Here is a 23,994-nt window from a genome sequence, read left to right as displayed (position 1 = left end):
AAGGGCTAAGCCCAAGAAGCAATACGAGACTGGTCAGGATGGAAGCAAGGATGCTGGCTTGTGGCTCAATAAGCCTTCTCTACACAGAGTAGATTCATCATCAACTGTAAAGATTAAAGCAGGGACTTGTGGGACTTGTGCTGCCTTCAGCAGATGAGGCTTTTCCCTTTCCTGCAGGAGAGAGCACTGAGTGGGTAGTAACTGAAGTCTCCTCTAAGACCATGATTCTAACCTCGGCTATATGCTATAATCACCCGGAATGCTCTTAATAAAGCCTGATGTCAGACCACATTGCCTACACATTAAATCAAGTTTGAGAACCACTGCTTTCATACCCTTCCTCGCACCAGTGTTTGAGACAAGGCGACTGTAAGAAGGAGTGTCCCCTAAGACAGGAAGATGAGTGGAAGTATGGGGAACACTGAGGTGACATTCTCAAAGTTGAGAAGGTGACACAGCCGCTACCATGAGGAAAAGAAGCTTAGAGATCATTTTCCTTTAATAACCCAACCTCTCATTTGTATCCATATAAGGGAACTACAGACTGCTGGAGCCTTACAGGACCTCCAAGACCATCTATCTCATCCTGCTTCATCCCATGCTTGTGGAAGCTGAGGCCCAAGGTAGGAGAGCAAACGGTTAGGGCCACAGCAAGTTTAATGGCAGGGCAGATCAGAATACAATTCCTCTAACTCTCAGTCCAAGGCCTTCTAACTGTTATATGCTGCACACAGTAACACGGCTTAGTGTTCAGGAGCACAGGTGAGAACCCACGTTCCACTCTTTACCTGCCACACCAGTTAAGTCATCTAATTCCTTTGAGTCTCCATTTTCTCCCCTGGAAAGTAGGAATAACAACAGCATTTCCATCCAAAAGTTGTGAAGTCTACTGGGAGGACAGAAACAGCAGTGCACCCAGAATGGCGCCTGGCATACAGTTAATGTGCAATGTTAGCCATTCTTATTCTTATTAATGAAGGTCAGGGTAGCACCATGAAAAGAAAGTATAGGTATGGTTATCTGGGCTGAAGTTGATGCTCAAAGTGTTCTAGAAGCTTCAAAGTATTATTATTATTTTGCTCTCGAAGACTTTTCAAGTATGGGCAATTCTGAGTCAGAACCAGCTTTGCCATCAGCTCTGACCTAAGGATGTCACAACCTCTAAGCGTCCCCACCTACCAAACTAGCTGCCTATCAAACAAATGAATAACCATGAGAACAATCTGCATGCTAAAGGGCCATACAGATCAGAGAGATGTATTATTACTCTTAATGATATTCGGTGTCATCACCATGAGGTCCATCTTGGCCAGTCTGAACTGTAATATATCATTTGTAAGGCCACACAACAGAGGAGGAAACAGGGATGCCAGACAAGGTCACTTAAAGAGATCCTAACATTTAGTCATAATATTAAAATACAAAAAAAACTAAGAAGTATGGAGGGAAAAACAAGATCAGTCTTAGCTCTGGTACCCCCCCAGAAGACTGAAACTCACCCGCAGTGCCCAGTGAGCAGGAAGAGATAATGAGCCTGATGAGACCCCAGACCCAGACCTTCGTAGGGCTGGGATGTACCTTTCACAAGAGGCAGTAGCATGTTTGTTGCAGAGGATTTGATGACCACCAAAATCTTTTTCTAAAAACAGAATAAAATTGCATTTCCTTGTTTCTGGGATTAATCAAAATAACTGAGCGATGAGGATGGGGTTTAGGAGTCATGAGAGGGATTTCTTCCTTTTTGCAGATTTCACAGACATTTTTATGTGGTTTTTTATGAGCACATTTTTTTAATTTTAGAAAAGGAAGAAAGGGGAAGAGGGAGAGAGTAAGAGTTAGAAAGGTTAAAGAATTACAGGAATAGAAAGTTCAATACTTATCCATTCACAAATGCTCTGTAATGAGCTGTGGACTCTCTGGAAGACATAAGCCTTGAAAAGTCAAAAAGCTGGGGAAAGAGATGCCTCCCCAGAGTTATCTAAGTGGATCCCCAGAGAGGCTGGGCTATGGGGCAGAGGTCCCACTAAGGTCTAGTCATTGCTGTTTCCTCTCCCCTGGCCAGCCCTGCTCCATCTTTCACCTCCAGCATCTGCTCAGGTCACCTGCTAGATACCTAAGAAATGTAATCCTAAACAGTAACAGTATCTTCCTGTTTACACTGTGCCTCATTCTTGGCCTTTAAGAAAAAAAAAAGTGAAAGAAAAAAACCCTACTTCAGACGCAGGGCCTTCCCTACTACACGTAGATATTACCATCCTCAAAATTCCTTTCTTTCTTTTTTTTTTTTTTTTAATTTTTTTTTTTCAACGTTTATTTATTTTTGGGACAGAGACAGAGCATGAACGGGGGAGGGGCAGAGAGAGAGGGAGACACAGAATCGGAAACAGGCTCCAGGCTCTGAGCCATCAGCCCAGAGCCTGATGCGGGGCTCGAACTCACGGACCGCGAGATCGTGACCTGGCTGAAGTCGGACGCTTAACCGACTGCGCCACCCAGGCGCCCCCAAAATTCCTTTCTTGACAGACTAAGGTGGAAAACACTGCCACCTCAGGTCTGTTCCAGGATACACACCCCTCCCTCGGATTCCTGCAGCCTTCTTTTCTCTTGCACACCACAAGTAACTCAAGATGTGTTGATCTGCTGCACAGTGCCCAGTTCTGGCCTAGTATAAACCCTTCACTCCCCACAGTGCTGAGCCCAAACAACACCCCAGGGAGGAGGTGCTGAAATGCAATAAAAGCCAAATGGGGAAGAAAAGCACTGAGTGCAGAACAGGTGCTGAAGAGATCTGTCTGGTGTAAATTCTATTGCCCTGACACGCCGAGTTAGTTAAACCACAAAGAAGACGCTCAAGAGACTCCTTTCAACAGAGGTCACTCATGTTCCTTAAATCTCTCTCGAGTACAACCACCTCTTACCTGTATTACTCAGATTTTTCAAGTCTTTATAGCTATAAAAAGGTAACTGTCTCTTACCCACCATAGAGGCACCAAGGAAATAAAACCAGAGTTTATATGAAAATGCTTTGGGAATCAATCAACCTCTCTCTCTCTCTCTCTCTCTCTCCCTCTCCCTCTCCCTCCCACCTTGGCTCCTTCTCTTTCCATCTCCCTCCCTCCCTCTCTCTCAATGCAAGGCATTGGGTTGGCAACCACAACCACCTAGCTTAGAATATGATCCTGGGGCACCCCCAGGGTGGCTTAGCCACCTGGGGTGGCTTAGTCAATTAAGCGTCTGACTCTGGATTTCAGCTCAGGTCATTACTTCATGAGTCGTGAATTCAGGCCCGAGTCAGGCTTTGTGCTGACAGTGCAGAGTCTACTTGGGATTCTCTCTCTCCCCCCTCTCTCTGCCCCTCCCCCACTCACTCTCTTTCTCTCTCTCTCGAAAATAAATAAACTTTAGGGGTGCCTAGGTGGCTCAGTCGGTTAAGCATCCAACTTTGGCTCAGGTCATGATCTTACAGTTCATGGGTTCGAGCCCCACATCAGGCTCTGTGCTGACAGCTCAGAGCCTGGAACCTGCTTCAGATTCTGTGTCTCCCTCTCTCTCTGCTCCTCCCCTACTTGCACTGTCTGTCTCTCTCTCAAAAATAAACAAACATTAAAAAAAAATTTTTTTTTTAAAGAATATGATCCTGGGCCTATAGCAAATCTTTTTGAAGCTAAACAGAAAAACTCAAATGTTCAGTCTTTTCCATACTAAACTAAGGATCACCTGTAAGACATTAAATGTTCACCTGTCTTCTATCCAGGTATTAGGGGACAGAAAGGAGAAAAACTGGAATTCCCTGTGAATTTTCTTGAGAGACTAACATATCTGTCCAAGCTAATCACAGCATATGCTTAGGATTCTATGAAAGAGAATTTTCTTAAGGTCTACTCCTTTAAAACCAGGATAGCACCACCTGCCCAATCTTCCTCGCAGAGCTGTTGTCAGTAAAATGCAACAGCACACATCTCGCGCAGTCACGATAAGAATGTTTTAACTTCCTCTGAAATCACTCCTGCTTGCAGCCTCCCAGTCTCTGCCCCCCAGCCCACCACCTCCTATCTGCTAAAGACAATGTGAGGAAAGATGCTGCCTCAGGGGCCACTGAAGCCCACCTCTCAAGCAGCCAAGCCAATGGGAAACCTCTTCTGTCTCTACTCCTGAAAGTTCTGCTAGAAATCATTAGAGCCCAATCAGCACTATCACAGGGAAGCCAGGACTAGGAACTGCATGTAACCACCCTTTAGGTTTGGGGAGGGTGGCTAACTACACACACCACTTTCCCTCCCTCACCCATCCTGCTACCTCCATACTTGGATGCTGTGCCAAAGGCTCAGCCTGGAATGCTGCAGGGCCTCTGGTCTCTCGTGGAGGAGTAAAACATCTCCCCATGCAGGCCAGATCACCCAGGTGAGGAAAGATACATGGCAGGCTTAGAGAAAAGGCGACTTCTCACACCTTCATCCTCATGTTGAACAAATGTGCCATCCTTCAAAAACAGAGATAAACCCAGATCCCTCCAAGAAAAGCCCTGAATTAATCAAAGCCCACATTCTCTAGCTGGTGTGGACTATTACCAGGCCATCATGACTAAACCCTTTCAGGCATTTAGAATTCAATGTGGCAGCTGGAAGAGACACTGGCTGTCCTTACGTCAACTTACAAATTACGGCTGGGTCACCAAGACACTACTTTCATTTAATAACAGATCATTGAAACTTGGAATCTAAGCCTTTCTTTAATCTGAATTTCTAGTCTTCTAAATATTTTAAGAAAGATCTGATACTTGCTATTATAGGACCTTCCCATTTACTAAATTTATCCTTCCAGCTGCTAAGGATCACCCAAGGATTTGAAGAACAAATCCGTATCCTTCCTGAGCAAAATAAAGACTGAAAAAAATCTGGGGCGCCTGGGTGCCTCAGCTGGTTGAGCGTCCGACTTCAGCTCAGGTCATGATCTCATAGCTTGTGAGTTCGAGCCCCGCGTCGGACTCTGTGCTGACAGCTCAGAGCCTGGAGCCCGCTTCAGATTCTGTGTTTTCCCCCTCTCTCTGCCCCTCCCCTGCTCATGCTCTGTCTCTGTCTCAAAAATAAATAAAAACATTAAAAAAAATTTTTTTTTAAACATGACAAAAATTTAAAAACCCTCATTTCTTCAGTCTGACCTCAAACAGCAACCCCACCTCCCCCTGGTCATTTTATAAAATGGAAAAACATGGGATTGAGAATCAAGATCTGGGTTCTAATGCTAGCTCTGCCACAAACCACTCTGTGAGCCAGAGTTCATGGCTGTACTTTTCTGGGTCTCAGCTCTTCTTTGAAATAACACAGGAAAGCTGGGATTCATGATGTTAAGTAGCTTCAACTTTTACAGTTTTCTTGGCCCTTTTGGGAACTTTTAGCTACAGCTGTATCTTTAAGATGCCATGCACCCAGAGTTTCTATTAAAATTCTAATGAATGGGGCACTTGGGTGGCAACAAACTTCAGCTCAGGTCATGATCTCACGGCTTGCTACTGTCAGCACAAAGCCCACTTCAGATCCTCTGTCCCCTTCTCTCTGCCCCTCCCCCGCTTGTTCTCTCTCAAAAATAAAACAAACACTAAAAAAAAATTCTAATGAATTATCCACAAATAGTTTATGTTCACTCTGCACACTGTACTTTGCCAAATCCTTCTGGCCCATTGGAGATCTGTGTAATAATATTTGTACGGCACTATTTGCTCGAAAACATTTACATAGGTTGAACCATACGAAGCTGCCAACATTGAAACTTTTACCAGACAAAAACAGCAATTTCATATGGTTCAAACTACTACATTAACTTATTTATTCCTCCTTACAACCCCACGAGGTAGATTTTGCAAATGAGGAAACAGGAGCACAAAGAATCTAATAACCTGCCATAGTCACACAGCTAATAGATGATGGGGTTTGGATTTAAACCTGGGCAGCTGAACTCCTGAGCCTGTAGTCCTACCATAATGTTATATTGCCTCCCATAATGGGAACAAGAACAGCTTGAAGACTGGGAGTCCAGAACAAGGTAGTGTCTCAGAAGGAGAGGGAGAGGCTCACACTGCAGCCTCTGTTGGGTTGTACCTTTCACTTCAATGGTGGCATTTGCTTTAGGAGCACTGACAAAGTGATATACACAGTGGTATTCGCCTGAATCCTCAGCTCTCGGCTTATTGATCCTGCAGAGATGAGAAAAAAAATCAAGTAAGGAAGCTGGGAACAAATATACAACAAAATATACAACAAAAGAAGAATCAAGAGGGTAACCAGGGACTCTCCTCTCCAAACTGTGTCCCTGAATGCAACTCCCCTCCTCCTAACTAAAAGCAAAAGCCTCCCTCCATGAAACATTAATGCTTTACTCCTTACTGGGAGTAAGATAGAATACAAAGATAGAATGATACATGGTCTCTAACCTTAAACAAGTAATCAAAATAGAGGGCTGTACAAAATACTATGGACTATATTTAGATATAGAGAATGGAGCCATCACCAAAAACTTTTTGCTCACCTTGTGGTTCTAGTCAAATAAATAAGAGCAGAAAAAAGCAAACCTTTTTCTGTGTTTCCCTAAAGACCCTTGTTCTTCTCATCTTGTTCTTTCCACCCTGTATTTCAGTAGCATGCCTTTCAATAAGTCTACTCACCAACAGGACCCAAGGGATAGTTTAAAAAAAAAAAAAAAAAAAAAATCCGCCATCACAGCACCGACCGCAGAGAGGCAAATACACTTTTAATGCTTAAGTGCAGCTAAAACTCCACAGCACTGCATAATCTGTCGTACCCTCACCTCAGCCACTTTCTAGCCCTGCTGGGCTCTTTTCAGTTTTTCAACGTGTCACACTCGTTCCTATCTCAAAACCTTGACACAAGGGGCGCCTGGGTGGCTCAGTCGGTTGGGCGGCCGACTACAGCTCAAGTCATGATCTTGTGGTCTGTGAGTTCGAGCCCCGCATCAGGCTCTGTGCTGACAGCTCAGAGCCTGGAGCCTGCTTCTGATTCTGTGTTTCCCTCTCTCTCTGCCCCTTCCCTGCTTGCTCTCTCTCTCTCTCAAAAATAATAAACATTAAAAAAAAAAAGTTAAAAAGAAAAAAAGCCTTGACATGAGATGTTCCTTTACAGAGAATAGTCTTCCCATCAATCTTAGCCTACTTTTGCATCAGTCTCGGCTCACATCACTTCTTCCTACCCCCCAATCTAAGTGACATCCCCTCCAGGATATTATCTCTAATACTACAATGTCATTCTTCACAAGCATTCACCACAACATGTAATTATATGTTTATGCAATTGTTTGATGAATGTCTAGTTTCCCAACAGACCAAGTTCTATGTGGACAGGCACTGTTTATTTTGTGAACAGATCTACACCCAGCTCATGGCCTCGCTGGAATATAGCAGGGGGATGAATAAATAAACGAGTAAATGATGGAGTGAATGTAAATTCAGAATGCATAGCTGTGCAGAGATCCCAACCAAGGTAAGTAGAGGGACAAGGAGGATTGTAGGAAGTGTGTATGGTCAGAACAGCACTTCCTCTGAATTCACAAGGTGATCCTTAACAAGCTGTCTTGCCCCTAATGACCAACTTCACACCAGCTCAGCACACTATGGCCTACACACACCCCCAAACATATGCAGAAAGGCTGGTGTGTAATTACCGAAAACAGAGAAATCCACATCTGATAACCATTATACAGATCCTGCTCTTTTACTCAGTGGTTAAAACAGAGAACTTGCAATGGTCAAAGCTCCACTGCACTAGTTAATGCCTGAGAAAAACTCAGAGAAACCTTGACCACTGAGTGGCCGAACAGATTTATCCACCTTACTGTTCAATCGCAAAAAAGAAATACGGGTTACTAGACCACGGATGAGGAGAGACACACAGTCTATCCCCAGGACTGTCTCAGCATACCCATGGCAACCTAATATTCTAAGAGGAACTGCCAAGAGTCTTCTAAACCTCATACAAGTGGCTCTTCTTAAACCAATATCCTCCCAACTGGAAAACAGACACAAGTCAGCTGCTCTTAGCAAATGTTCCAGAGTTTGGAGAAAGAGCAGCGGCTGTATCTTCAGAGCTCAGACTGACTCTAAGTTCCTTGAAAAGACTTAGAAAGATGACTCCCAAGCTTGAGCCCATGCCTATGGGCTCAAAATCTCCCCACAACATTCCCGTCAACTAGCTACTGGGAAACAACGCAAATGGAAAACGTCCCCTACAGCTGAGCAGGAGCAGGGTCTGAGACTGGCTCCATGGCTATCCAAACTAACAGGTGGCTCAAGGGCTCATCAGCTGTTTTTTTTTTTTTGTTTTGTTTTTTTCCACAAAATGTGGGAGAACACAGATTCCTTGAAAAACGGACAATGCAGAACACTCCTGGAGAGCTTCAAATAAACTAAGAGGAAGAAGAAAAAAGAGGAAGAAGAGGAGGAGCAGGAGGAAGAGGAAGGGGAAGAAGGGGAGAAGGAGCAAGGGGGAGGAGGAGGAGCAAGGGGGAGGAGGAGGAGCAAGGGGGAGGAGGAGGAGCAAGGAGGAGGAGGAGGAGTAAGGGGAGGAGAGGGAGGAGGAGCAGGAGGAGCAGCATTTTATAAAGTCAGGCTCAAATTTATAGTTACAGTTCAAATCTATATGGGTGACATAGTACAAGACCCAAGAGAAACACAATTGGATGTCTGGTACCTTGAAAGAGTTGTTAAAAAATACAAACTTGTAAAACTAAGAAACAGACCAGGAATATATATATGCCTTTCATTCCACCAAACACTTCTATTTGATTAACGTTTTCCAAACTATGAGAATACAGCTGAGGCTATATTTCCAATTTAATATGAGAAGAAACTACAGTCGAGACAGATTAGCTTGCCACTAAAATGGCAGGGGGAAAAAAAATGACCTAGATTCTAGAAAGTCAGAAGACCTGGAACCAACCCTTGCTTCTGTAATTTACTAGATACAGTATTTGGCCTGGAAAACAGTCATTACTCTTGGAGTTGTAGCTTCCTCACTTGAGAAAAGGAGGAGGATCCAGAAATTAATGTGGGTCAATAAATAAGGGGTATGAAAAGATCTCAATTTTGCAAAATACTGCAGAATGTCCTTGCTACTACTGGGTACACAAGTCTTCCTGATCTCACTCCAGTGCACTCTTTCTTCTCACTGCATAATCCTGCCAAACAGGATTAGCCGATCCTTTTCGGGATTAGGTTTTAAACACAAACTATTCTGAAAGGTGAGGTGCCATGTGTTCCAGATATTACAAAAAAGCACCAAATGTTTGGGTGCCAGGTTAACTTCAGCCAGCAAATATCCCCCCTTTCATCAAAGGATGTTTACAGACTACTAAACTTATTCCAGATCACTAAAGAGCCCTATATCCACCGGTCTTGATCTGGTTATGGTCATATTAATCACTCCTAAAAGGTAACTCACGGGGCGCCTGGGTGGCTCAGTCAGTTAAGCAACTGACTTCAGCTCAGGTCATGATCTCACGGTTCATGGGTTCAAGTCCCGCGTCGGGCTCTGTGTTGACAGCTCGGAGCCTGGAGCCTGCTTCAGATTCTGTGTCTCCCTCTCTCTCGGCCCCTCCCCCACTTGTGCTCTGTCTCTCTCTCTCTCTCAAAAATAAATAAATAAAATGTAAAAAAAAATTGTAAAAAAAAAAAAAAAAAAGGTAACTCACTAGGAATTCTACCCAATGGTGAAAGATCACTTACGGTGTTCTTGCTCTAAGAGTCCTAAAGCAGATTTCAATCTGATTCCTCAAAGCACTGAATTAAGTCAAGGGACCTGCATTCAAGTTCTGACTTTCCTACTGACTAGCACGGTTACCCTGAGCAAATCACACCTTATGCCCTCCGTTTCTCTATTATCATAATGAGAGGAACACCTAGAGCTCTCAAGCCTAGCTATTCATTGGACTCCGTTGGAAATCTTTAATAGGTTCCTGGGCCTCACCCGACACACTGGATTAGACTCTCCAGAGAAGGACAGTATATATCTTATGTGTCTCCTACGTTAACATAATTATGGATTATGAATGTCCATAGTAAGTTCACTGCTCCCTCCCATCTTCCTAGGAGCTGTTAGTCCCTCTCACCTGTATTCCATGTTGCTGGCATTCTTGCGAGTGGCAGTCAGCTCTACCCCATTCTTTGTCCAGTAGCTGTATGTAAGGGTGTGAGAGCTGGAAGTGAGGTTACACTGCAGAGTGACGGGGAGAACAGGGCTGTCTCGAAGAATGACCTCTTCACTGGTGACAATCCGTGGCTCTGTAATAAGAGTGCACAGTGATAGGGAGCCACAGCCTTCTGTTCTCTGTAGCCCTGGCCTGAGAATTGGATGGGGTAGGATGGGGAGACTAGAAGAAGAGGGAGGGCAGACAGGACCACACGAGGAATTTCACTTTACCAGTTTGGAGGAAGTCAAGAAAGGAAAAACAATGATTATAAGCAAATGACCACTAGCGCAGACAACAGCCTGAAGACCAGTTGGCCTAGACGTGAAAAGAATGGGAGTATTATGGGTACTTATACTGGCAACAATCCACTTACACTTTTAACACCACGGTTTTATGATATAAGAACCACCAACCAATTCAGCTTCAATTAGAAAACCAGGCTCCACCTTGCAGTTCTGAAGACAAAGGCAGTATCATTTATATAACTAATAAACTCCCTATGGAGTCACTAGGCCTTGGAACAGTAATTTCTATAATTAGATAATACATGTATGGCTTTTCCCACATTTAATTCTGATAAACCTATGGCAAATCAGCCATGGCCATTAATTATGCAGAAAAGGTGTAGATCCTTAATAGCAAATTTCCTGCCAGAAGTCTATTGTATTTTCCAAAATATGCCATGGGAAAATTCTTAAGGAATCATCACAGTTCTTCTCTCCAGCCCATATTTATTCCCAAAACAAAACCTTTTCAGAATTCCTGTTTAAAACACATTCCACTGTGGAGATAATATAACTAGAATGCAGTATGTGTTGGTATCATGGGCTGTAAACATTTTAGAGCTGAGAGGCCCTTAAGAGTTCACTAAACCCACTCTTGAAGAGCTAGAGACAGAAAATGGCTTGTGCAAGGCCATAATTATTATTAGTGGCAAAGCTGGGCCTAGAACACAGATCTGACTGAATTCTCTACCTCTGCCTCCCTTTCCCGGCCCCAAATCCCCCCACACACTTTCCACCCTACAGCAAGTTACATACTTCATCTTCTGGTTCTATCCTGGGCTTAGATAACCTGGGGTCATTAGTTTAGAATCTACAAAAATAACCTATTTGACCCAAATATTAGAACACATTGAGCAGAAATTCTGTAAGGCACACTCTGTCATTCCTGGAAGGTTCATCCTTAAAGCCCTTTGAATTCCACCACTATATGAAAGTCAAGATGTTTGTTTGCTGTCTTTTTGTTGTTGTTACTTATCTCTAATCTTTTCCCACACTTAAACATTTTCAGGTAAAGTCTAAACTTTTCCCATCCACCATTAGAGGTATTTCTTCCTCTTTTATCCTTTTTCCACTTTTTCTCAGAAATTCTTGACTAGCTTCCCATTTCCCTGCCCCTGGCAACTCTGTAGCAGCAACCTAACACCATTTTACGCAGTATAGTGCTGACTCTTAACTCTTGAGGACAGAACTCTCTCCCTTCACTGGAACTAAACCTTGTTCACTGTGCAGGGAGGAGGATAGTATGGAGCAGTCATGGGACACTTGAAAAACATAATGCCCAAGGACCTCCTAATCAATGCAACATTTCTGACTGTAGACTCGTATCAAAGAACACTGTGGCAAATAAAGCAAATCCTCAAGTTTCTTCAATTAAATTGCCTCTCACTATTTTCTGACTCTGGCAAAAGGATAATGGTTATCTTCATTCAGCACTGATCCTTACTGGTGACATCAAACAGGGTCTCTATGTACAGATAATGGAGGCATAGCAGCCACTAAGACAGAAGCAGATGCATGTAAACACGTTAGCGCAGTGGTGTCCCATGGTTTCCAAAACACACTGGACAGAAGCCAAATCCCTGGGCCTTTAAGTCGAGCAGAACGGCTGCAAACCCTGCAACGGAAGGCGCACACACACCATCAGCAGAAAGCACCACAATTCCAAGAAAAATCAAAACCAAGCAAAAACAAAAACAAAAAAAAAAAAAAGAGAAAGAACCAGTACTCCACAGAAATTAAAAATATAAAGGCAACATTAAAACCCAAACACACTTTTAGGTTTTTACTAAATTTTTATTATCCAATTTTATTTCCTGTCCCATTTGGGACTCTCCTTCTGGTTCTTCTTCTCAGACTGCACTGAGAAAGGGTAAACTCTGAGAATGAGGCCAAGAGCTTCTAGATGTTTAAACACAAGGAGGCCAAAATAAATGCTACTCTTACCTGTGACGATGCAAATGCCCACTGCAGCTCAGGGAGATTAAGAAGTTGATGAGAGCAACCTGGTAGACTTTCTGCCAAGAATTCTTGGAAGGCAAAGGAAAGCACTTTTCCCCTTAAGTGTTAAAGATCCAGGAGAGAGTCAGCTGGGAGCAAGTGGATAATTTAAATAGGTTTAAATATGATTCTGCACCATAGGAAGGTTGTGGGGTGTGGTACCTCCCTCCAATGATCGCTGTATATGGAAACCAGTGCTAACCCAAGCTCCTTGGCCATGGTGCCACATCTGCATTCTGCACCAGGATGAAGGTGGAGCTTTTGTTTCTGTGGCCCAGCAATGCCCATGAAAGTCCAAGAGAGATGAACATTTAGGAGAAGCCCCAAAATTTTTGCCTGCCACTGACTCCTACAGAGAAGCAGTGGATGGGAGACCCCTACCCTCACCGTCACACATGTGTAGAACATGCTATGGCCAGGGAGATACCCTAAAAACTGGGCATATTTCTCATCCTGTCTTATTTTACTCAAGGAGTTCTGGGGGGAAATACTGTCAAGGAGTCATTTTAGAAGACTTCAACCTCCTCCTGGAGGCAAATGTCCTTGGGATGTTAAGATCATAAAATCCAATTAGAGTGAATTCAGGGTGTTTTTTAAAAGTAGCATCAGCAGCTTGGCTCTCTAAAACAGTTAACTAGAATTAACTGATTGATGGGGAAGTCTGGGATGAGACTGAACCAGGGTTTGGTTCAATCACATGCAGACACTTCTAAGTTAGGAAGTTTATTTCCAAGTAAACTGGAGAAATGTTATGTATTCTCAGGATTGGTAGTAAGTACCCCAAAGACTCATCTTCTTCTAGCCCCAAGACATGACCTCTTAACTATGAGTCTACTTGAGTCAAGCTCCTGGAAGTACAAATACCAAATGCCCAGCCCAGTCCATGCCTACAAACTTCTGCAGGTCTTTGTGGCCATTTGGGTAATTCTGCTTTTATAAGGAAAGGAGCAGGGGGGCAGGAGAAGGAAGCGTGCAAGGGAAAAATTGTTAAATAAAAGGAAAATCGCTGGGTTAATATTCCCCATTTTCACATAGACAAGGTTTTCTTTTCCCCTTTCCAGAAGCAGGTTCTCTGATTGAACAGTGCCAGCTGCAGCAGCCTCTCCTACCTCTTCCCGAAGGCCTCTTCTCTCCATAAGCATCTTCTAAGGAACTATGAAGGACAGACAACTAACTTGCTATCTTCCATATTAAGTACATAGATATTCAGGGCCCATATCCTATTAATCCCTGTGTTACTACCAAATTCCTCATGAACGTGTTCTTACTATTTTTACTTACTCTTTCTAAATCAATCAGTTCTTTAAGCCAGAACTGGCTACAGGTCTGAGTTCTTAAAAGAGAAGGTGAAAACTCCAGAGGATCATTCCATTAAGTAGAGTATGCTCCCTCAATTACAATCAGGTCAGATGTGGGGCTAAAACTCTTGCTGGCCAGGAGCACTGGCTCTGTGGTGGCTTTTCCCTCCCTCTCCTTGCCTCTTTACAAGTAGCAAGACACTTGCTAGAAAGAGAGGTGGCCACAAAAGTCCCTGTGTCTAATGTCTTACTTATACCTGACACAACAGATGAAGAGAAGAATTCTAAGCCAGCCGCTTAGCTTTCCCTCATCACTTAGTTGGACGTTAGTTTCTTCTTTTTTCAAAACACAAGAAAAGGCCAGTGTGAATGGCTTCCAAACTATTTCTAGGGTTGCCAGCTTCTGGGAAGAGGAGCACTGTGCCAACAGTCAGTCATCAGAGTCAAACTATCTGTGAACAGGAAGCAGATGCAACTCTGACTCTGAAACAGCATGATGGTGTTTAAAAAAAAAAATACTTTGCAGCTTGTGTCACCTGGTGCCTAACAGCAAGACACATGGAGGAAATCTCAGACTACTGCTTTTAAAAGAACAGGAGACTGGATGGGCAGGACCAGTAAGGAGTGTGCTGCTGTAGTGCAGGGCTGTTATCAGAGAAGCACGTGCCACTGTTTTAGAAAAGAAAAAGAGCTGGAACTATGGAAATATCCAAGCTTACATGCCACCCAACAACCAAAACACACCATCACACCGCACCTATGGCGACATTCCCATCACAGAACAGGATGACACCAAGTCACAGTGAGGGAAGGAGCTGGGCAGACACAAACTTAAAATCATAGAGGTGAAGGCAGCTATTCAGAGAGCTTCAAACAGATGAACAGAAGAAATAAAAAGTAGTTAGACTGGGGAGAGAAACAAAAATAAAAAGGCACCAGAGAATAAATCAGCAAAAGGATAGCAGGAAACCTACTACAAAATTAAAGGGGAGGGAAAGAAACAATTCAACACTACTACCCTGGTTTAACTGCCTGGTCTTGTGAGTTTTAGGTGGTTTTCTGAGCCTCCCCAGTTCTCCCTCCCCACCTCTTCCCAATGCAGATGATTTTGGACAGGCACGGATTTCCCCAAATTCTTTGTTCCTGAGGAGAAAGACACAGAGAAGGGTTGGGGGATGAGGGAGGTAGAAAGGACGGCAAAGAAAAAAAAAGTTGCCACAGATGTTTTTATACACTACAACCAGAAGGGTCGTGGGTTTGAAAAAACGAAGACAAGGGGTGGGGTGAGCGATCATACTGGGGAAGAGGGAAAGGAAGCAGAAGGGAAGGGTCATTGGGCCACCTCTAATGACTACAGTACTACTACTGTAGGGTGCTGGACTCACTCTGAAGGACGCTTATGGTGGCCTGGGCTCGAATCCATGTTATGGAGGGGTTTTGCCTCAAGTCATTCCTCTTGGGGTCGTTGCTGGCCCTGCACTCGTAAGTCCCAGAGTCCTCCAAGGTGAGCCGGGTTATTCTCAGCACACTCACGCCGTTTGACCCGTAGGCGGTGTTTACGGTGACACGGCGCTTCCGAGCACCGTCCCACAGCTGTCTGAAAGACTCTGCCCGGTTGACTTCTGCGTACCACCACTGGATCTCTGGCGTGGGGCTCCCGACCACGTCACAGTACAGCTCAAAGGCGTCCCCAGTGAGCTTAGTTTCTGACATGGGCGACTTGACAAACCCAGCTAGAGGGAGGGGGAGCAGGAATGCAGTGACAGGCCAAGCAGAAAAAAAAGAATCAACAGGTGTTAATAGTAATTTAAAGAAAAGAAAAAAGCAAATGAGTTGCAAAGAACAAAAAGGATTCATTTTTAAACTATAAAGATATAAAGAGACAGTAAATAGCATTTCATACAAGCTTTTAGAAGAAGAACCACCCTGGGAAGCTTATGAAGCAAAGGCAGGCTAATTACAAGCTGGGGCAGCCCAGGTGCTAGCCAGGCAGAAGCAAGCCCACTGGAAAGCATTTTAGCAATGGGCCCAGTTGGTAGGAATGAGAAAGCCTCAGGTCTCAGGGAAGAGTATCTTTCCTTAGAGCACAAACCATTACCTTTTCAAATTCAGGCAAGTGATGAAAGATAAACGCAAGTGGCAGTAGTTCTATATGCCAAGTCAGGATCTCTCTTTTGGATGGGGGAATACTTTGTCCGAGATGCAATGTCTTTTGTGGGCCTCAACAAGAAATATTAACTGACCTAATGACACCTTCTCTTGGGAATCGGGGTCCAAATTTCAACCGAATAGGTAGCATAATTCTCTCTCAAACAGGATTCCATCCTGAGTTCAGCACAGACTTCCCCCACATCCTATTCTTCCCTGGGCCTGTGGCAAACAAACAACCCAGGGGTCTGTGATTAGGTAGCCTCTACCCGAATGCAGACATTCAGGCACAGGTAAATAAGACAGTCTGTACACTTCAGAGTGAGAATTATGATGGGTGTCAGCTCAGGAGTGGAACCAACAGTAGCATCAACCCAACTCATTGCCAATGGAGAGACTATACCTTCCACAATTCTGTGAGTTCATACAACTAGAAAACTCTCCCGAAAAGTGAGTCTTCAAAATAACTATGGTACTTGACAGTCTCTGTCTATGTAGTTCAGTAGCCTAGCCCCCAGAGTCCAGCTCATAAAGAATAAGAAATGTATAATGATGAATTAAATTAAATTCTATGGTGAAGGCTAGGCCTCAACATCATTGCCAGGCATTTCCCAGGAACTAAAGTTGATGCCTATTTCCACTTGTCCAGAATTTGCTTTAGGTTACACTCCCATAAGACAAGGTGGCAATGGCAGAGACAGAGTAGAAAACCCAAGCTTATTTGAAGAACTTGGAGTGGGGTCCATAGTAAATTAAATCACAGTGCAAGCATACTCTCTCTCACCCATTTACTCCACCCAGGGTCCAGCAGCATTTCTACCATTTCAGGCAGGATTCTAGGATACAGGGCAAGAAGCTACAAGAGGTACTCTCAGTGGCTGGGCAATTTCTCCTGGGACCAAGCTGGTCCCTCTGCAGGGAGTGGGGGGGGGGGGGATCTACCCACATCAGATTAAATACATTTCAGAGGGAAAGTATGAATTAAATGGAACAGTTTTCCTACAGTCCAGAAGCCAAGGACATAATGGAGCTGCCTGAAAATGGAGGTTGCTAAGTGGAAAATTTTCTGTTTATATCCATAGAAGTATTTGCCTTTGTAGATAAACTCCACCTTATGGACCTCAGAACCCTAAGAGAAGTACTATACTTATTCAAGTAGAGGTCAAGACCTCCAAATTCATACTAGCCTTTCCATTCATAAAACATACAAAATGTGGGGAGGATAGGAATCCAGTAACTAACAGCCTTAGACTAAATGTTCTACCTTGCAAATACTATTCTAAACTACCTATTCAAATTGTGTCAGTTCCTTGTAAGGAACTATCTACCAGAGGCTCCAAGAAGCCAAAAAGATGTCATTGTCAGATGCAAAGGAAGTTTCAGAATTTGAGAAAGGAAACACCAACCCCCAGCAATGAAAACCTGAGCTCACTTCCAGGTAAAGTGGTAATAAAGGACTAATGTCTTAATCTCAAAACCTGCCACCTGCCAACCTGTCAAAGTCGATGCCAACTAATATAGAAGGCTAGCTAAAGGAAGCTGGTTCCATTCATTTTACTATTGGTTTAACCACCATGGAAAACTGATTATCAGTAAACCCCTAGGGAGCAGTAAAGAGGAGTACTCTATTTTAATCACACTCTCGATCATTAAGTGGAAATTACGAGTGCTCTTATTCTCACATTCTCTGTGAACTGGGAGAGTTTATGCCCTCTCAAACACTGATTATGCACAAATCATCCTCGACTTAGCGATGGTATTACATCCTAATAAACCCATTGTAAGTTGAAATTTTAAGTCAAAAATGCATTTAATACACCTAACCTATTGAACATCATAGCATAGCTTAGCCTAGCCTACCTTAAACGTGCTCAGAACACCTACATTAGCCTACAGTTGAGCAAAACCATATAACACAAGCCTGCCTACTTTACAAGAAAGTGTCGAATATCTAACATAATTTGTTGAATGTTGTACTGAGAATGAAAAACAGAATGGCTGTATGGGTCCAGAACAGTTTTAAGTTTATCGGTTGTTTACCCTCATGGTAGCATGGCTGTCTGGGAGCTACAGCTTGCTGCCACTGCCCAGCACTGTGACGGAGAAATGTACAGATCACTGCCTAGGAAAAGATCAAAATTCAAAATATGGTGTCTACTGAATACATTATCATTTTTGCACCATCATAAAATTGAAAAACTTTAAACTGAACCACAGTAAGTCAGGGACCATCAACTTGATTATGCTCTAGAAATCTGTTAGTGGGTTTTTGTATTTTTTTTCCCCTTCTGAAATGCGGGCTGACATTTAAACCTCTTTATCAATCTAGTGACCATGCTAATGTGAAGGGAATGCCTGCAAGTATGTAAAGAACCCCAAGAACCCATCCAATCCCAATGTAATCTCAAATCCCAACACCACACAATTCAAAGGTAGCCAAGAAACAGCCTGAACACAATTTTCATTGCACAGAATCAACCAAGTCTTTCAACCTGACACCACCACCCCTGGGCAAGAGTCATTTCCTAAGGAGGAAAGAATGCTGATCTGATTTAGTTAAATTTTCTATCTGAATACAGGAAAATGGGAGTAAGTAAAAAACAAATGTTCTTTGAATTAGTAAATGTTATGATGTATATTTAAAAAAAAACTTATCTAAAAACAAGATTTAAAATCCCTTAAAACACTGACATCTATTTACGTATTCTTTGAAAGCTATTATTATTAGACATGTACATCAACAGGTAACACTTCCTAAGTATGTGTTTGTTATGTGCTGGACAATGTGGTAAGCACTTTATATTATCTCATTTAATCCTACAACAGCCCTATAAGATAGGTGCTATTAGAATGCCCTTAGAGATGGAAACTAAGGCCCCAAAAAGTTAAGTACTTTGCCCAGAGTCACAAGCTAATAGTGCAAAAGTCTGATCTGGAATCCAGGTGTGTCCAAAGACAAAGCATGACCTCCTAATACTTTCCACAACTGCAGTCAATGTCCCTTACTACAACAGAAAAAGTTTTCTGTAGCTATTTAAAAGTTAAACATATTTTGTGTCACCGCTTAAATATAACTAATAATTTTTGACTACAAAAAGCAAGGACATGTCCACTGGAATGTGCAGCACACTATGATCACTAACTCCTTCAAATTATAATCCTAGTAAAGAATGAACATAGTGAAACACAGGATCAAAGAGTTTCCCAAGCAACTGGGGGGGGGGGGGGGGAAGGCATGTGTGTGTTGTGGGGGTTGTGGTGAGAAAATAAAAGATGGTTCCAGAGGCAAGATTCCGCCCCCCCCCAGTTCTAATGATTTCATCATCCTGCTCCTGAGAAGGCTGGCTTCATAGGAGGGAAGACATTAGATGTGGGCGCCTGGGTGGCTCAGTAGGTTAAGCATCCAACTTTGGCTCAGGTCATGATCTCATACTTCATGAGTTTGAGCCCCACATCAGGCTCTGTGCTGACATCTCAGAGCCTGGAGCCTGCTTTGGATTCTATGTCTCCCTCTCTCTCTGCCCCTCCCCAATTGCACTCTGCCTCTCTCTCAAAAACAAATAAACATTTAAAAAAAATTTAAAAGACATTAGATGCATTTCTCTGGTATTGTGGTCAGTGGGCAAATTAACAAAGGGCAGCACCTGAAATTTTTATAAAACTTAACAGTTTACAAAGTGCTTCCACATATATCACATCTCATTTCATTCACATAGTTTGACAAGGTTCATAGATGGGACAGGCACAGAAACAGGTTCATGACTTGCCCAAGATTGCCTGGGTAGCTAATCCTGAATGGAGATGGGATCAGAACACAGGTCTTCAGCTCTTAGACTATGGTTCTTTCCATTAAACTGTAGTGCCTCTAAACAAACCCAAGCACAGGATTCTTGATAGCTCAACATGCATCAAAAATCATGAAAATAGATCTATTTCTCCTCCTAGCAGCAAGGAAAAGAAAAAACAAAAAAACAAAAAAACAAAAACCATCTTTACACAGTATCGTGAAATCACAATTAGCAAAGGAAAGTTATTAGCCACCATCTACCTCATTATCCATCCAAAATTAGCTCCAATTCAGAAGAGAACTAGCTTGCAGCAGCAGCAGCAGCAGCAGCAGCAGCAGCAGCAGCAGGAGGAGGCGGCAGACAGCTCAGACCCTGACTCACTGCCCTGCCTTTCATTATCAAGGGCTTTCAATCAAGTATCTGCTCTCAACGTAAGAGCACACAACTGCCTAAAGTTGGGAGGCCAATAGAAGCATCTGTTTGATCTCCAGCTCAAAGCCCATCCAGTATTTTGGGAAAAGCCTGAATTTCAGAAAAACAACTTCCTGCCCCTTCCCCACCATCATCTCTATCCAATGTAATACGTAACTGGGCTCAGACCTCAAACAGGTTTGAGAAAGTACTAATAAAATACATTAAGTTCAACAATGATAAAGAGGGAAGCTGAAAGGTGGTCACTGGTTTGGGGGAAGGAAGGGACTAGAAGCTGGGGATGGAGGCAAGCAGCAAGCACAGTATAAAAAATAGAGACAGTAAAACCGGGAAAAGCGTAATGTAAAATTGCATAACTAGGGATGGGGGATGGGAGGCGAAGATGACAGCTGGGGCTAGCAGCCGGAGAAAAGGAGGAGCTCTCTGGCAGGAAAAACTGGATGTGTAGATATGTAGCAGCGGGTGAGAAGAAAAAGGGAACACAGAAGAGCAAGTTGAGCCCAATCCCAAGGAAACTGCTTTTATATATGCCCTAAGGAAGCAAAAAAACTAGCCTAGCCCCACACGAGAGACCATCACTGACTTTTACAGCTAAAATTCTTACTTACCTCCAGGGCAACTGCTGAACAGGTAAGGAGACTAACTTCCCTCCCTCTCTCTCAGGTGACCATTGCCTGCTTTTATCACCTTTTATTTACTTTTTAAACAGCTGTTCCCTTCAAGCCCCAGTTTACTAATTCCCTGTGGGTGGCTCAGTGGGTTAAGCTCAGGTCAGGATCTCATGGTCCGTGGGTTGGAGCCGTGCGTCAGGCTCTGTGCTGATAGCTCAGAGCCTGGAGCCTGCTTCAGAATCTGAGTCTCCCTGTGTCTGTCTGTCTGTCTCTCTCTCTCTCTCTGCCCCTTCCCTGCTCATGCTCTGTCTCTGTCTCAAAAATAAACAAATCTTTTTAAAAATATTTAAATAAAGAGAAAGTGACAGCCAAGGACAAAAGAGCATTTCTCTCCCTCCCGCCCACCACCCCAAGCACACTATAATATGTACCTCAAAAAGAAGAAAGACTGAGCAAGACAAGCTGATCTCTAACTGTGGTTATATGCACAGTATTTCAAATCTGCTTAAATGACCGTGAACAGCTGTAAGGCTGTATACACAGGCTGTACACATCTCACCTATGCTCACTGTTAACTTAAGAATTATTATCACTATTCCTTAACAAAAAAGGCAGTTCATAAATCCATATGCACTTATTCTGTGTGTGACCATAAAGGGTAAGGCAGGCTTGAGGCCCTGGGAGTGAAAGAAAACAGGATAACCTCATTTTTTGCAGCAGGAAGGAAGTATCTGGGTCTGATCTCATGGATTAGTCTGATCTGTCAGTAGAGAAGGCAGCAATTACAAAGCTTTCACAGCTATCTCTACCCAGCAAACATGACAAAGGTTTAGGGTTGTCACCATCACTAATTTCTAAGCCATGGCTCACCCTTTATTCAGAAAGTATACCTCCAAAAGGCTAAAGAAATCTGCTCAGCATTTTAGCCAGCCTTCTGCTTTGAAGAAACAGGGATATCTAGTTCAAAGGAGACTATCTAGTTTGGTGATTAAAAGCAGCAAACTCTAAAACCAGATTGCCTGGAGGTGCAATCACTAACTATATGACCTCAGGCAAGTGACCTAACCTCTCCAAACTTCTCCCTAATCTGTAGAAAGAGACTAATAATAGTAGCAACCTGACAGTGTTGTTGCAAGGATTAAATGAAATAACACAGTTTACAACAGTGCTTGGCACACAGAAAGTACTCAATACTGTTAGCTAGTATTATATGTCTCCACAGAAATAATGCTGAACAGGCCACATGCAATAGCCTTCAGCACTGCTCCACAACAGTGGAGAAACGTTACATCCAAAATGAGTTGTTGTTGTTGTTGTTGTTCTTCTTCTTCTTTTTAATGTTTTATTTATTGAGAGAAAGAGAGAGAGAGAGAGAGAGAGAGAGAGAGAACACGCGTGCACAGACCCTGACTTGGGCCAATCCCACGAACCATGAGATCATGACCTGAGCTGAAATCAATAGTTGACACTAAACCAATTGAGCCACCCAGGTGCCCCTCAAAATGAGTTCTAACTTAGAACGAACTTCTTCAAGAAATAAAAATTAACCTTTAAAATTAGAACCAGAATGGAAATACTGATTGCAGGAGGCAATGAAAAAGGAGGGAATTCTTCATCCCTTCCTACTCTTAGAGCAAACTAGAATAGGGAGAGTCATAACAGCAGTGCAGACTCCAGCAATTTGCAAATTTCCTAGAGTTATAAACCATTAAATCTGTGATATTATGAACAATGTAGGAAGTCCAAGGGTAATGACAATAAAAAGAGGCAGTATAAGATTCTCCTTAAAAAAAAAAAAAAAAAAAGTAAAGACTAAACCTACCAAGTATAAATCAAACTGTTTAGTAATGATATATGGAAAGATACTGAACACTGGTCAGGCCAAACTGTAAATTCACAAAATGTAAGATTAAATGGTAGTTATGGGATTTTGGACCATGTCAGATTAAGCTTAATCTCAGTGTAAGAGTGTCAGTTTTTGAGCCCATACCTCCACACCTTAAATTCTCTTAACGCTGAGCAGTTTCTTCAAACAGAAATGCTGCCACCTTCTTTACAGGGTAGTTGTGAAAGTCATGTAGTTCATATGGAAGAGCCTTGTAAACTGTAAAGCTCTATCCAAATGCTATTGTAGGACAGTAAAGGGATAAGCATCTGATATGACTGATCTTCAACAAGGAATTTCATTCAGTCCTACTGTCAATTCCCACTGACAAGCTAAAAAAAAGCATGATCTACCTAGATTCCTGGATCTAAAAATCAGTGACCCCCTCCCCCCACCAAAAAAAGAGGTTCTAAGTATGTTAAAAGGCATGGGTTTCTCTCATCCCAGAAAATACACTGAAACAAAATTCTGTCATTAATACAGGGGTGTCCCAGACACCAGATTAGACATCTGTGTCTGAACTGTACTGCTACTGAACGAGGTCAGATAAAGGTCTATGAAGCTGAGAGAGCTGCTCACCTTATAGGGAAATGAGGCATGGTTTACATCTGGGTTGGATTCTTCAATTTCTTCAATTTTAATCTCCTCATCTAAACTGGGGATAATAATCCCTACCTTCTTCATAAAGTCATGGCAAAATTCACATAAACAACGGTCTGTAAAATTACTTTGTAACCTATATGGCTATAAATATAATAACATAGATGGTCATTTTATGCAAGCATTTTAGTCTGTAACAAAGGATGACTTAAACCAGTCTTGGGTGTTCTAAGACTCACCCATGGGGGACAGGTGTTATCTACTCCTATGGTTTTTCTAAATTTTTCAATTTTCCAAAAGAATAAAAGCATTGAAAACCCACAGAATTTAAACATGTTCAAGTAGAAAATGACATTAAATAAGGTAGGGTTGCCAGCAATTAATGATAAAATTTAAAATTCTGGTCCCTTCTTGCATTTCTTCACAGATACTAGCCTATGACCATGAATATCCTCAAAAGGGGCTCTAGCAGATTCAAAGCTCTGCTTATATGTTACTTATTAGAAAATCCTAGCCACTTAAGTCTTTTACAGACTTCAAATAAAGAGCTTCATTATTGAAGACACTCCTTGAGACTAACGTTTAGTCCTCAGTCCAAGAAGGAAACAGGCATTTTAATCTTGAACAAAGAGAGGCTAAGTATAATTGATCAGGTCCCATTTGTCTGTGATAGCAAAAGGTTTTTAAAAACGAAGGGTGCATCCAAGGAAGAAACATCCTAGCCACAAACTGCTGTCAAGCTAGTCTTTTTAGGAA

General features: G+C 42.7%; 1 protein-coding gene across 2 annotated transcripts in view; it reads right to left on the bottom strand.

The window, feature by feature from the left end:
- The window catches only part of NPTN (neuroplastin), a 72,958-nt gene that overhangs the window by 21,058 nt on the left and 27,906 nt on the right, over positions 1 to 23,994 (bottom strand). For both annotated transcript variants that reach the window (XM_045449141.1, XM_045449140.1), the window contains exons 2-4: positions 15,160 to 15,507; positions 10,114 to 10,285; positions 6,096 to 6,190 (exon numbers count right to left, since the gene is read on the bottom strand). In XM_045449141.1, coding sequence (XP_045305097.1) covers positions 6,096 to 6,190; positions 10,114 to 10,285; positions 15,160 to 15,507 — 615 coding nt within the window. The remainder of the gene's footprint in view (positions 1 to 6,095; positions 6,191 to 10,113; positions 10,286 to 15,159; positions 15,508 to 23,994) is intronic.

This window comes from Leopardus geoffroyi, chromosome B3 (assembly GCF_018350155.1).
Source record: "Leopardus geoffroyi isolate Oge1 chromosome B3, O.geoffroyi_Oge1_pat1.0, whole genome shotgun sequence".
In the NCBI taxonomy this organism is placed as follows: domain Eukaryota; kingdom Metazoa; phylum Chordata; class Mammalia; order Carnivora; family Felidae; genus Leopardus; species Leopardus geoffroyi.
The sequence above is the reverse complement of the archived record's forward strand: the minus strand, read 5'-3'. Positions and strand labels throughout refer to the sequence as shown.